At 44.3% G+C, this 13,572-nt stretch overlaps 2 protein-coding genes and 1 pseudogene across 2 annotated transcripts; 2 read left to right on the plus strand and 1 right to left on the minus strand.

Annotated features, from left to right (window-relative positions):
- The first annotated feature begins 3,145 nt into the window (after window positions 1-3,145).
- LOC147626840 (uncharacterized) lies at window positions 3,146-3,921 on the plus strand. Its single transcript, XM_086816081.1, has one exon. The coding sequence runs from the start codon at window positions 3,146-3,148 to the stop codon at window positions 3,854-3,856; it is 711 nt and encodes a 236-aa protein (XP_086672207.1). The 3' UTR covers window positions 3,857-3,921.
- Window positions 3,922-4,030: 109 nt separating this feature from the next.
- On the plus strand, window positions 4,031-6,200 carry LOC147626841 (uncharacterized). Its single transcript, XM_086816107.1, has 2 exons — window positions 4,031-4,900; window positions 5,010-6,200. The coding sequence occupies exons 1-2, from the start codon at window positions 4,692-4,694 to the stop codon at window positions 5,323-5,325; spliced, it is 525 nt and encodes a 174-aa protein (XP_086672233.1). The 5' UTR covers window positions 4,031-4,691; the 3' UTR covers window positions 5,326-6,200.
- Window positions 6,201-11,689: 5,489 nt separating this feature from the next.
- Window positions 11,690-12,736, minus strand: LOC147626842 (18S ribosomal RNA; annotated as a pseudogene).
- Between the last annotated feature and the right edge of the window lie 836 nt (window positions 12,737-13,572).

The raw sequence follows: 13,572 nt of genomic DNA on the forward strand, positions 1-13,572 counted from the left end.
TTCTTTGCAGAACGCTGCACGCTGTCTGTTTCTGTGCGCTCTCTCATTTGTTCCGAGAATATTATTGGCATAAAAAATGTGAATTCTGTCTTCTTCTTTTTTTCCCCTTGCGGGTTCTTTGGATGCAGGGCGCTCTGTCTCGGCCCCTTCGGTGAAGAGCACCCCTTCTGTCAGCAAGTGTCTATCTTTTCCAAAAGAGAAGAGGCAAAGGATGTTCGAGGTTTCTGTGACCGTAGACGTGGGCAATGGCGATGTGGACCTTGCTTTCTGGGAGCCATTGGAGGAGTTTGTTCGTCTGGAGTGTGTGAAGGGTTTGTTCTCCTTGGAGAAGGGGGGGACGGTCCATCATTTGCACTTCCAGATGGTTGTCATGCTGATGTCTATGTCTTTGATTGCTATAGGGAAAACAATTAAGAAGTTTCTTGCATGGGATGTCTGCAAGCTGATGGGTGGCATCATAATGTGTCGCGCTTTGCGACAAATGAAAATGCACACCTTTGAAGGTATGGTGGGCCACTGTATGAAAGATCTGCATAAAACTCATTTCCTCTTTTTCTCTCATAATGTAACCGCAGAAGAAATGACAAGAGGTAGGTAGCTTTACGCTCTTTATGGTCAAGCCGACCTAAAGAACAAGGTCTGTCTCTCACCGAGTAACCTTTTCGAGAGAGCGTATGTTTATATGGAGAATTACTGTTGGGATAAAAGGCCAATGGCCAGCTGCCCAGTGTGAACGCCCACTAACACTAACATACACTACATAAGTGTATAGCCATTCTATTGTGGATGATGCAGAATAAGCTACATGAGGTAGCACCATATCCTGTGTCCCTCTTCCTCTCTCCCTCTCTCCTTGTGTGTGTGCTCCGTCGATCCCCACAACTGGTATCAGAGCTTGGATTCGAGCTTGGCTATGGCGAGCTTCGCAGCTTTGCGAGCGTGTGTGTGAGAGAGGTGAGCAGATCAGAGCTTGGAGTGCTGCGTTTTGAGCTCATTGTGGAGCTCAAGGTACTTGTTTTTTGCTGCATAGTGATTGCCCCTTGTGTGCTCCCTTTGTGGTGGAGCAGTGTGGGCATCTTGGTAGTAGATCTGCAGCAAAATAGGCAGAAATCTTCCCAATCGTCAAAAATTTTTGACTGCACATCATACCCCCCCCAAATCGGCCGCTCTGAACAAAAGCAGGTACTTTGTACCTAGGTCTGCGTAAAAAACGGCGAATTCGGACGTTTTGGCTATCAAAACAGCGTTTTGAAATTTCCTGCTGCGAGAAGCCTGTTTTGCAGATCTGCAAGGTATTTGCAGGTGGTTTAAGGCATAGGGTCTTGTGTAGCATGCTCCATTGATGTATGTGATTGTGGTTGAGTACCATGGCTCTTTTGTGAGTGGATTCGAGCACCATTCTCATGCCACAGGTCACACATGCATTTCACAAGTTGTAGGTATATCCACAGGTACAGGTCTTGGTTTGGCCATTAGATCTACGGGTTTTGCAGATGTGGTGAGCGTGGTTTGCTCAATTGTTGGCCGTGCATGTATTGCATATGAGACAGGTGTACTTTGGTGTATGAGACTGTCTTGCTTCCCTCCATGGTGTTTGGAGAATGTTTAGTCATTTCGACTTCATGTATGACATTTGCACATGATTTGCCCACGCTTCGAGCATGTTTCAGAGCTTCCAGAGGTGGTGTTCAGGCTGAATTTAGAGCTATTTTTTGTGCAATTTTGTGAGCTTGCTGCGCTCCAAGTTGTGCACACATATTGCTCAATAGTTGGGGCAATAGTTTTCAGCTCATACAGGTATCACTTGGCAGTCCATAGAGCCCACATACAAGTGCAAAACATTACTACAGGTGCTACAGGTGCTCAGGTGCGCATGTTGTGAGCAGGTTTATGCGAGTACAGTGTGTACTTGCAGGTGGCATTGTGACAGTGATTGCAGGTGTTTGACTCGGTGGTTTGCCTTGAGGTCTTTTGTTGCAGTCACAAGTGTTGAGCATATTTCGCTCACGTGGGAGAGTATTATGCTGTGAGCTCATATGGTTTTGAGCTAGTTGCCGTGAGAGAGCACTGGATACACAGGTGTGACAGTGACAGGCATTGTGGCATGTGTATGGGCTGATTTTGCAGCCATTGTGGATGCTATTGTGATGCACGGTTTGTGCATAGTTTGATGCTCTATTATGGTGCCATGTGGATACACTAGTAGCGTGTTTTTTGGACAGGGATTCCGTGTGACATGATGGGCTGATTTCAGCATGTATTGAGCATCATTTGCGCCCTACGATTGCTCTCAACACCATATTAGGGAATATGAGAATTTCCCACAAGTTTGGGACACGTGGTCAAAAGTTTGGATTAACCATAACTTGAACACCACTAATCCAAAATGAGCGCTTTATAGCTCTTTAGATTCCATTTTTCAAGCGCTTTCTAACGATAGGTCATATGATAGGGTTTTGAGAAACTTACAAACATGTTATCCATGTCCCCTTTTTCAAGTATTCAAAAATGGGAATTGAAAAATTCCCAAATTCACTAATATGGTGTTTCTCGGGTAAGAGAGTTTTGGCATCTCGAGCATTCGTTGCTCTTGACAGGACTTGCATACTCTTTTGACATACTTGTTGTCATCTTTTGTTGTGCAGTTTTGCACTTATGGTTATGTATGCAAGTTGAGGCTATCTTGCCGGATTTGTTGCCAGGTTTATGCGCATTGTGACATGCGTTAGAGAGGTGGCTCGCAGGAGTGAGATTGTTTGTATGCTCGTAGTGGCTACGGGTTATACATAGTCACAAGTTACAGGTTCTGCAGGTTTACAGGTACAGGTTACGCAGTTGTCAGATTTTGCAACACTACTTGTGGGATGCGTTTTGAGCATTGTGTTTGTTCACTACTTGCGCATATGGTTATGCGCTTTACGCTCGGTTGAGAGCGGTTATCCCCGTGTTGAGTCGTTGCGATTTTCTGCTTGGCTTAGTAGAGGTCGGACACTGCCTTTCTGTTATCTTTGATAGAGCTATACTTGAGATACAGTTTGCATATGCGAGCATCAGGTTGATGCGGTTTTATGCTTGATTAGAGTAGTGGTTGAGTGGTCTCCCACTTTGACGCATATACAGTTTTAACATCCAGCTACTAGCAGATATGTGTGATGATTCTGAGTCTACGATGATGACTCGTGAGAGACGGCGGTCTTGTTCTTGTCGACAATTCAGATGTTGGCATTGTGGTCACACAGGACACATTAGACGACGTTGCTTCAGACGTATGAGGCAACAACGACGATGTATGCATGATGCATGTGTGGTATTGACACAGACTAGAGAGGTGGCAGAGTATGCTAGTGACGGTGATGTCACGTTTACCTCTAGTGTTCCTCTTGTTTACATGTCTGGTACAGGTGGCACTTCTTCGCGTTGGTTGCTAGATGACTGTGCAGAGTTCCACATATCCTCGCATCATGAGTGGTTTAGCACTTTCTCTAGTGTGAGACTTGGCCATGTTCATCTTGCTGATGGTTCAGCGTATGACATAGAGGGTGTAGGAGATGTATGCTTGTCTTTACCCAGTGGTGCATCTTATGTGCTACGGCATGTGCGATATGTTCCTGGGATTGCGCAGAGTTTGATCTCAATGAGACAGCTAGCAGATAGTGGATGTCGTGTACTGCTTGGAGAGCAGTCATTTTGCATGCAATTGGGTCGCCTAGTCATTGTGCGAGGAGCTAGGTCCTACATTGTTTACCCATTGCAGGTTTCTGAGATACGAGACGGTATAGTCTCAGTTATGACACTGACGTGTGATGAGCGAGAGACGAGACGTGTCTCATTCGCAGGTGAGCTTCAGTGTGCTTAGGAGCCAGAAATGGATGCATTGTTCTTTGATGCATCTGATTCTCTTGAGGATACAGCTGTGCATGATATGTCTGCAGTTGAGTTAGCGATTGCAGAGGTAGAGCGGCTTTGCTCTATTGAGTCACAGCAGGGCGAGCCATCGGGTATGATGGCGGAGATGACTGATTTGGATGCTGCGGATGCAGCGATTATGCAGTCATTTCTTGATATGCTTATGCCAGATGCTGACATGGTTATGCCAGGACACTGGGATCCAGTCCCTATGGATGCGGGGAAGATGATGAGTACCCCGGGATCGACACATCCATACTCGACTTGTCCTAATGAGGATGCAGTAGATGCATATTGCACTGGGATCTGATATGGTCAGGTTATGCGAGATTGTGCAGGTTTCGTCAGCGTTCGGGATTCTCATATACGACCTTCTAGTGTCGAGACCCGACATAGCAGCTGCAGTGGGAGCATTTGCAGTGGGAGTTGTTAGTCATATGGTGACTGACACTGGCATGGAGCATGGTGGAGCTACGCAGGTCATTACAAGATACCTGCAGGATGTGTGTGCATGCTCTAGCAGGGATACACATGTATGGTTATTGCTAGAGCGGATACAGATGCATGCATGCAGCTCGAGAGAGAGCGTGGGCGTTGGTTGAGAGTCAGTCATATCTCTCATCCATTGTACATACACTAGTTGTAGGCTAGTAGGCTCTCACTTATCAGCACATTGGCTTTTAAGTGGGAGGTTGTTGGGGTAAAAGGCCATTGACCAGCCGCCCAGTGTGAACGCCCACTAACACTAACATACACTACATAAGTGTATAGCCATTCTATTGTGGATGATGCAGAATAAGCTACATGAGGTAGCACCATATCCTGTGTCCCTCTTCCTCTCTCCCTCTCTCCTTGTGTGTGTGCTCCGTCGATCCCCACAAATTACGTGTCTAACAAAAGCTCGGGGTAACTTTGAGCTGGACACTTTTAAGAATGCTCAAAACCGGGAAGTACTATCCAGCTGCATCTTGGGTAATTCCAAAGGCCGGGAATGGTATGGATAGTAAGAGAGCCTCCTTTGTTTGGAAGATTATGATGATGCCACAAGAGAGCCAATGTGTTGACATAGAGAATATCTTCTTTATGGAATCTCGTTCTTTCAGGTACTTTGGAGAATGGAAAGAAGAAGGGATCGTCGATGAAGAGGAGGACCCGGAGTTCGAGGACGTTGTACCGGATGAAGACGAGGAGGCTGCGCAGGCGCTAGGGGCCATCGGCTTGCACGAGAACCCCATCGACATTCTACACAATGAGGACTCCCCGCCGCAGCCTGTGTACTATGAAAAGTTCACCTCCGTTTGGGAGAGGCCTACCACTGTGGATGGTCGTGCCAGCTTTCTCAAAGGAATACCTGAAGGCGAGGACTTTGTCCCGTTGGGGGACAAGAGCCCTCAAAAAGATGCTTGCTTCATATCTTGACTTTCAGTTTGTAGTCTCAGAGCTAATGTAAAAAAACACTTATGCATTAGTTTGAATTATGCAGTTTCTAGTGTTGGTTCTTGTTTTGGGCTTTGCTCCCTTGTGAAGCAGCCTTGTAAAAAGTTGTGGGATCCCCAATATGAATAAAGGTTGTGCTTTTACACATATGTCTCTCGCTTTTCAAAGTTTTGTTTGTGAATATGTCGGGTGCGTCGCAATCAACGTTGTAAACGCTCTGCCTCTATTTTTTTCGAATTGTTAAAACAATAGCTAACGCTCTACTTATCTTCGTTTAAAAAATATTAAAATCAAAGTATTCAAATTTTAAACCTTAGGTGCTCTAAACTAAGGTTTCATTTTTTTTTTGTACCTTAGTATAACCTAAGGTATTAATTAATGCCCCGCGCGGCAGCGGGGCATTAGTTAATGTACCTATCAAAAAGTTGTGAATATGTACCTATCAAATATTGTTCATCTCATGCCATGAGGTGAGTGTTCAAGAACAATGTCATAAAGGGGGACGTACCCTCGAGCTCCGAAACGAGGATTTGTAGAGGCAATTCCTCTTATTTGCCTCAAAAAGTTAAGACCATACATAGAGGGACAAAGCAAAAAGTCCTTATAAATCAGAATATTATTGTGGTTGCATGGCCATTTTGCTCACAATGAGGCTGACTTGGCTTCCAGGATTTCTCGTTCACAAGAAATCTACGATTCAAGGGTTTAGGGTCTAGGGTCTAAAAACTGGGATACTGCAAGACAACTACGACCAAGTGCGGCAACGCAAGTGGAGAAAAAAAACGCAAAAAGCCGATTTTCGGGGGCCGGCTTCATGCTAGCAAAGTGATGCACCGGTAAAAAAGAGTCGAGCAGGGCTACTTTTATTCAAGATTTCTCTACAATTTTTCAAACCAATTGCCATCCAACCCATCTCCATCGTCTCTTTTTCCTTAATGTACACGTCTTCTTGTACACCTTTCCACTCCTATTATTCAAGATTTCTCTACAATTTTTCAAACCAATTGCCATCCAACCCATCTCCATCGTCTCTTTTTCCTTAATGTACACGTCTTCTTGTACACCTTCCTACTCCTATTATTCAAGATTTCTCTACAATTTTTCAAACCAATTGCCATCCAACCCATCTCCATCGTCTCTTTATATAGACCTTACTCCTCCTTTATTTATTCACGATCTCACGATAGTTTTTCATCTTCTTTTTTTCAATATCCTCATTTCCAACCCATCTCCATCCTCTCTTTCTACTCCTATTATTCAAGATTTCTCTACAATTTTTCAAACCAATTGCCATCCAACCCATCTCCATCGTCTCTTTTTCCTTAATGTACACGTCTTCTTGTACACCTTTCTACTCCTATTATTCAAGATTTCTCTACAATTTTTCAAACCAATTGCCATCCAACCCATCTCCATCGTCTCTTTATATACACCTTACTCCTCCTTTATTTATTCACGATCTCACTATAGTTTTTCATCTTCTTTTTTTCAATATCCTCATTTCCAACCCATCTCCATCCTCTCTTTCTACTCCTATTATTCAAGATTTCTCTACAATTTTTCAAACCAATTGCCATCCAACCCATCTGCATCGTCTCTTTATATACACCTTACTCCTCCTTTATTTATTCACGATCTCACTATAGTTTTTCATCTTCTTTTTTTCAATATCCTCATTTCCAACCCATCTCCATCCTCTCTTTCTACTCCTATTATTCAAGATTTCTCTACAATTTTTCAAACCAATTGCCATCCAACCCATCTCCATCGTCTCTCTATATACACCTTACTCCTCCTTTATTTATTCACGATCTCACTATAGTTTTTCATCTTCTTTTTTTCAATATCCTCATTTCCAACCCATCTCCATCCTCTCTTTCTACTCCTATTATTCAAGATTTCTCTACAATTTTTCAAACCAATTGCCATCCAACCCATCTCCATCGTCTCTTTTTCCTTAATGTACACGTCTTCTTGTAAACCTTTCTACTCCTATTATTCAAGATTTCTCTATAATTTTTCAAACCAATTGCCATCCAACCCATCTCCATCGTCTCTTTATATACACCTTACTCCTCCTTTATTTATTCACGATCTCACTATAGTTTTTCATCTTCTTTTTTTCAATATCCTCATTTCCTGCCCATCTCCATCCTCTCTTTCTACTCCTATTATTCAAGATTTCTCTACAATTTTTCAAACCAATTGCCATCCAACCCACCTCCATCGTCTCTTTTTCCTTAATGTACACGTCTTCTTGTACACCTTCCTACTCCTATTATTCAAGATTTCTCTACAATTTTTCAAACCAATTGCCATCCAACCCATCTCCATCGTCTCTTTATATACACCTTACTCCTCCTTTATTTATTCACGATCTCACGATAGTTTTTCATCTTCTTTTTTTCAATATCCTCATTTCCAACCCATCTCCATCCTCTCTTTCTACTCCTATTATTCAAGATTTCTCTACAATTTTTCAAACCAATTGCCATCCAACCCATCTCCATCGTCTCTTTTTCCTTAATGTACACGTCTTCTTGTACACCTTTCTACTCCTATTATTCAAGATTTCTCTACAATTTTTCAAACCAATTGCCATCCAACCCATCTCCATCGTCTCTTTATATACACCTTACTCCTCCTTTATTTATTCACGATCTCACTATAGTTTTTCATCTTCTTTTTTTCAATATCCTCATTTCCAACCCATCTCCATCCTCTCTTTCTACTCCTATTATTCAAGATTTCTCTACAATTTTTCAAACCAATTGCCATCCACCAACCCATCTCCATCGTCTCTTTATATACACCTTACTCCTCCTTTATTTATTCACGATCTCACTATAGTTTTTCATCTTCTTTTTTTCAATATCCTCATTTCCAACCCATCTCCATCCTCTCTTTCTACTCCTATTATTCAAGATTTCTCTACAATTTTTCAAACCAATTGCCATCCAACCCATCTCCATCGTCTCTTTTTCCTTAATGTACACGTCTTCTTGTACACCTTTCTACTCCTATTATTCAAGATTTCTCTACAATTTTTCAAACCAATTGCCATCCAACCCATCTCCATCGTCTCTTTATATACACCTTACTCCTCCTTTATTTATTCACGATCTCACTATAGTTTTTCATCTTCTTTTTTTCAATATCCTCATTTCCAACCCATCTCCATCCTCTCTTTTTCCTTCATGTGCACCTTCCTCCTATTATTCTTTTTTGTCATCTTCGTTTTTTTTCAATATCCTCATTTTCAACTCATCTCCATCCTCTCTTTTTCCTTCTTATTCCTCATCTCTAACCCCCATCTCCATTGTTTCTTTTTTCTTCCTATGCAACTCTTCATCCGCACCTTCCTCCTCCTATTATTCATGATCTCTCTATATTTCTTTTTCAAACAAGTCACCATCTTTGTTTTTTCAATGTCCTCATCTCCATCGTCTCTTTTTTCTTCCCACATATCTTGTTTCTTCTATGACTAATAATATCTCTATTTTTGTTTTCAACAGCCTACTTTTACATGGTGATTCATGAAAACAAGAATGAAAAAGAAGATGGCACTTTGTTTGGTTGAAAATATTGGAAATAAGAATAGCAATGAACACACCAATTCACTAACCCTCTATGTGCAATGTGCATTCACTTTGTGGTAGCTAGCCAAATTAGGTACATTCTAGAATGTAGATTTTATAATGAATTATAAATCATGGTAGATATGATAGTAGCTTATAGAAACTAGAATTGAGAAATTAGAATCTTAACTTACAAGTGAATTGAGAGATTAGAATCTCAACTTACAAGATCCGACTACCCACTTACAAGTTACAATGTACAAAGTTACAACCTACATCCTACATCTTACACACACATATACACACATTTCCAAATTCTCATAGAAGGAAAAATTTATGTATGACCCTTCTTTTGAAAATTTGAAAAACTCCTTACCCTTCAAAGTTGAAGGGTAATCTTATCTTTGATGTTTCTTTTGAAGGCCACTTGTGAAAAAACCCTTCATGTGAAGGGTAAAACCCCTTTGGAAGGGTACTGCAACCTTCAAATTCTAGCCCTGTGGGTAGGTGTCTAAATAGAAGGGACACGTGTTGAATGGTGTCTTTTCTTTTTCATGTGCCTAAGATGTGAAACGTAAAGGTTTAAACCTAAATGAAATGATAGCCTGGATTTACATATCTTATCGAAATTGAAACTTTAATATAGCCAAATGGACGGTCGAGATTGGGGAAGGAGATGGATCGACGATGCAGAGGCAGCCGCAAAAGGGGAGACAAAGCGAACGGTTCAGAAACGGTTTGTTGTAAGCAGCGAAGGCTTAAAAGGGAGGGTTAAGAGAGGTGGAGATCTTTTTGCGAACTGTTTATGCGAGGGTTGAAGGTGGCCGGCTTTCTTTTGACAAGGTGAGCCTTTGGGCTTAGTCTCCTCTGTTCATTTTTGGAGGCGAGAGACAGAAGGCTCTGCTCTCAGAGTCTCTGTGCGCTCTCGCAGACCGGCTAGGGTTTCGTCTTCTCTCACCAGATCATTGCTGTTTCGATATGTAAAGGAGAGCGCCTTGCACACTTTGCCTTTCTCCTTTACATATATTATTATTAGGGAGAGATAATGCAGGTTGCAAATCCTCGGCGTCGGAAATTAGCTTCTCTGTGGTGCATACCGTGTTCCGATTGAAGAATGCATCCAACGAACAAAAACAATTGTTCAGCGGTGGCGCCAATTTGATCCAGCTTTTTACAACCACAATAAGTTTCGTGATAATTGTCGCGGTAATTCCAGCTCCAATAGCGTATGTTTAAGTTGTTGCAGTTAAGAAGCTCGTAGTTGGATCTCGGGGCAGGGCGGGGCGAGCGGTCCGCCTCTTTTGGTGTGCACTAGTCGCTCCGCCCTTTCTGTCGGGGACGCGCTCCTCACCTTAATTGGCTGGGATGCGGATTCGGCGATGTTACTTTGAAAAACTTAGAGTGCTCAAAGCAAGCCTATGCTCTGAATACATTAGCATGGAATAACGTGATAGGACTCTGGTCCTATTGTGTTGGTCTTTGAGACCGGAGTAATGATTATGGTTGGGGGCATTTGTATTTCATTGTCAGAGGTGAAATTCTTGGATTTATGAAAGAGGAACTACTGCGAAAGCATTTGCCAAGGATGTTTTCATTGATCAAGAACGAAAGTTGGGGGCTCGAGGACGATCAGATACCATCCTAGTCTCAACCATAAACGATGCCGACCACGGATTGGCGGATGTTACTTTGATGACTCCGCTAGCACCTTATGAGAAATCAAAGTTTTTGGGTTCCGGGGGGAGTATGGTCGTGTTAACCTGCTCCGCACCTCGGGTTAACAGAACCGTCCGCTCGCCTTTTCACACTAACACCCTAACGCGCGGATGCGCTTGTAATATAACCTTTTTGTGAAAACCGCACTAAGCGCTGGATATTTTGTAAATGCGGGCCGAGCCTACAACATGTGTAGAGCCGGACGTACTCATGAAAGCCAGTAGCTTAGGGATTTTGAAGAAGACGGCCGCCGGACATCTCATGGGCGACTGGGCACTCTAACTTTTGGGAGAGGTATATAAGTCAGTTTTGCTAATGAGAAAGGGCCAATCCCATTATTCACTTTTGAAGTCATGAGTGTTCTAGCTCTTGCCTTTTGTGCTATGGTGAAGCATGCATGTTTCTTTCTTCTTGCTATTGCATGCTTTTGGATTGGTATGTGTGTGTGTTTAGTGTTGTTGCTAGATTGCTAATCTCTCTCTCTCCTCTTCTCTTCTCTTCTCCGATCCACCGCAAGTCAAAAGCTGTAAGTCCTCAAGCCCACAAGAGAGTCCGCAAGTCCACAAATCTTGTGGGTGTGTGGGCTTGTGGACTTGCGGGCAAGCCACAAGCTACAAGTCTATAAGCTGCAAGCCACAAAGCCGCTACCAACAAGTCTAAATTCTGCAAACCAACAAGTCTCACGTCTCAAGTCTCAACAAAAAGAGACTTGAGACAACAAGTTTCAAGTCTCAAGTCTCAAGTCTGGCCCTTTCTCATTAGCAAAACTGACTTATATACCTCTCCCATAAGTTAGAGTGCCCAGCCGCCCATGAGATGTCCGACGGCCGTCTTCTTCAAAATCCCTAAGCTACTAGCTTTCATGAGTACGGCCGGCTCTACACATGTTGTAGGCTCGGCCCGCATTTACAAAATATCCAGCGCTTAGCACGGTTTTCACAAAAAGGTTATATTACAAGCACATCCGCGCGTTAGGGTGTTAGTGTGAAAAGGCGAGCGGACGGTCCTGCTAACCCGAGGTGCGGAGCGGGTTAACACGACCATACTCCCCCCGGAACCCAAAAACTTTGATTTCTCATAAGGTGCTGGCGGAGTCATCAAAGTAACATCCGCCAATCCCTAGTCGGCATCGTTTATGGTTGAGACTAGGACGGTATCTGATCGTCCTCGAGCCCCCAACTTTCGTTCTTGATTAATGAAAACATCCTTGGCAAATGCTTTCGCAGTAGTTCCTCTTACTCCGGTCTCGAAGACCAACACAATAGGACCAGAGTCCTATCGCATTATTCCATGCTAATGTATTCAGAGCATAGGCTTGCTTTGAGCACTCTAATTTTTTCAAAGTAACATCGTCGAATCCGCGTCCCAGCCAATTAAGGTGAGGAGCGCGTCCCCGACAGAAAGGGCCGAGCGACCAGTGCACACCAAAAGAGGCGGACCGCTCGCCCTGCCCCGCCTCGAGATCCAACTACGAGCTTTTTAACTGCAACAACTTAAACATACACTATTGGAGCTAGAATTACCGCGGTTGCTGGCACCAGACTTGCCCTCCAATGGATCCTCGTTAAGGGATTTAGATTGTACTCATTCCAATTACCAGACTTGAAAAAGCCCAGTATTGTTATTTATTGTCACTACCTCCCCGTGTCGAGATTGGGTAATTTGCATGCCTGCTACCTTCCTTGGATGTGGTAGCCGTTTCTCAGGCTCCCTCTCCGGAATCGAACCCTAATTCTCCGTCACCCGTCCCCACCATGGTAGGCCTCTATCCTACCATCGAAAGTTGATAGGGCAGAAATTTGAATGAAGCATCGCCGGCACCAAGGCTATGCGATTCGGGAAGTTATCATGATTCATCGCATAACCGGGCAAGCCCGCATCGGCCTTTTATCTAATAAATGCGTCGCTTCCAGAAGTCGAAATTTGGTGCACGTATTAGCTCTAGAATTACTACAGTTATCCAAGTAGCAGGTACCATCAAAGAAACTATACCTGATTTAATGAGCCATTCGCAGTTTCACAGTACAAAAGAGTTTATACTTACACATGCATGGCTTAATCTTTGAGACAAGCATATGACTACTGGCAGGATCAACCATGTAGCTATCCTCGGTCACACAAGCGGCCCGAATCACCGGAGCCGCGTGCTTCCGATTCATTCCACGCACTTCACGACGTGGATGCGGGCGGCCCGAGCTGGCCAAACGGCCATCGCGGGGCCATCGAAACTGGGTCGCCGCCAGGTCGGGCATGAGGCACTCGCATCATCCACGTTATGCGATCGCACGACTACTCACCATAATGCAGAAGGGCCGGGCACCAGCAGGATGGGCCATTACGCGGCGACTGTCGGCCGGCTCACCTCCCGCGGATGCGCCCTTGCTTGCATGTAACACGGGCCGGCAAGGCCGTGACGATTCCGGCACCGTCCTCGTCGTCTCGCATGTAACATCCCGGGGTCGGGCCGGGTGGAGAAACGGAGGCCGCCGCCGTCCGCCGCCCGCGGCTGCTACGTCTCGCACCGCCCCGTCGGGGGCACAACGCGCCTTGCTCGCACCGACAGGGGCATAGCCCGTACACCGGCGGCTCGGCTCGCCGTCTAAGGCACACGGGTTCGGGACCTTTCGTATCGATACAAGACGCACACGCCGTCGCGGCGGGCGAGGCCCGCCGCCTTGATCACGTTCTGGGAATTTGAGGAAGCATTGTCAGCTTGCATGTGTATATCGATGTGCATATCGATCTGCAAGCAGAGCTGAGAATTTAGCGTCAACGGATTTGGACGGTTGTGCATCCGAGGAGTCGCAAGAGAGAGATCGAGCTTTGCAATCAAGAGATTTTCTGTGTGGCTTCACCCGGCTCCATCGAGATCGTCGGCTGCGTTTCTCCAGTTTATTGAAGGAAGTGTTTACCATCAAATTGATCGAAGAGCTGC

The sequence above is a fragment of the Cibotium barometz genome, chromosome 21 (assembly GCF_041138505.1).
Source record: "Cibotium barometz isolate CiBa-2024 chromosome 21, ASM4113850v1, whole genome shotgun sequence".
Taxonomy (NCBI): Eukaryota; Viridiplantae; Streptophyta; class Polypodiopsida; order Cyatheales; family Cibotiaceae; genus Cibotium; species Cibotium barometz.

Excerpts from the sequence above, each read along its gene's own strand:
- LOC147626840 (XM_086816081.1), top strand. The coding sequence starts at position 3,146 with ATGTGTGATGATTCTGAGTCTACGATGATGACTCGTGAGAGACGGCGG.
- LOC147626841 (XM_086816107.1), top strand. The coding sequence starts at position 4,692 with ATGATGCAGAATAAGCTACATGAGGTAGCACCATATCCTGTGTCCCTC. Across the intron at positions 4,901-5,009 it reads AATTCCAAAGGCCGGGAATG|GTACTTTGGAGAATGGAAAG; the intron begins GTATGGATAGTA and ends TCGTTCTTTCAG.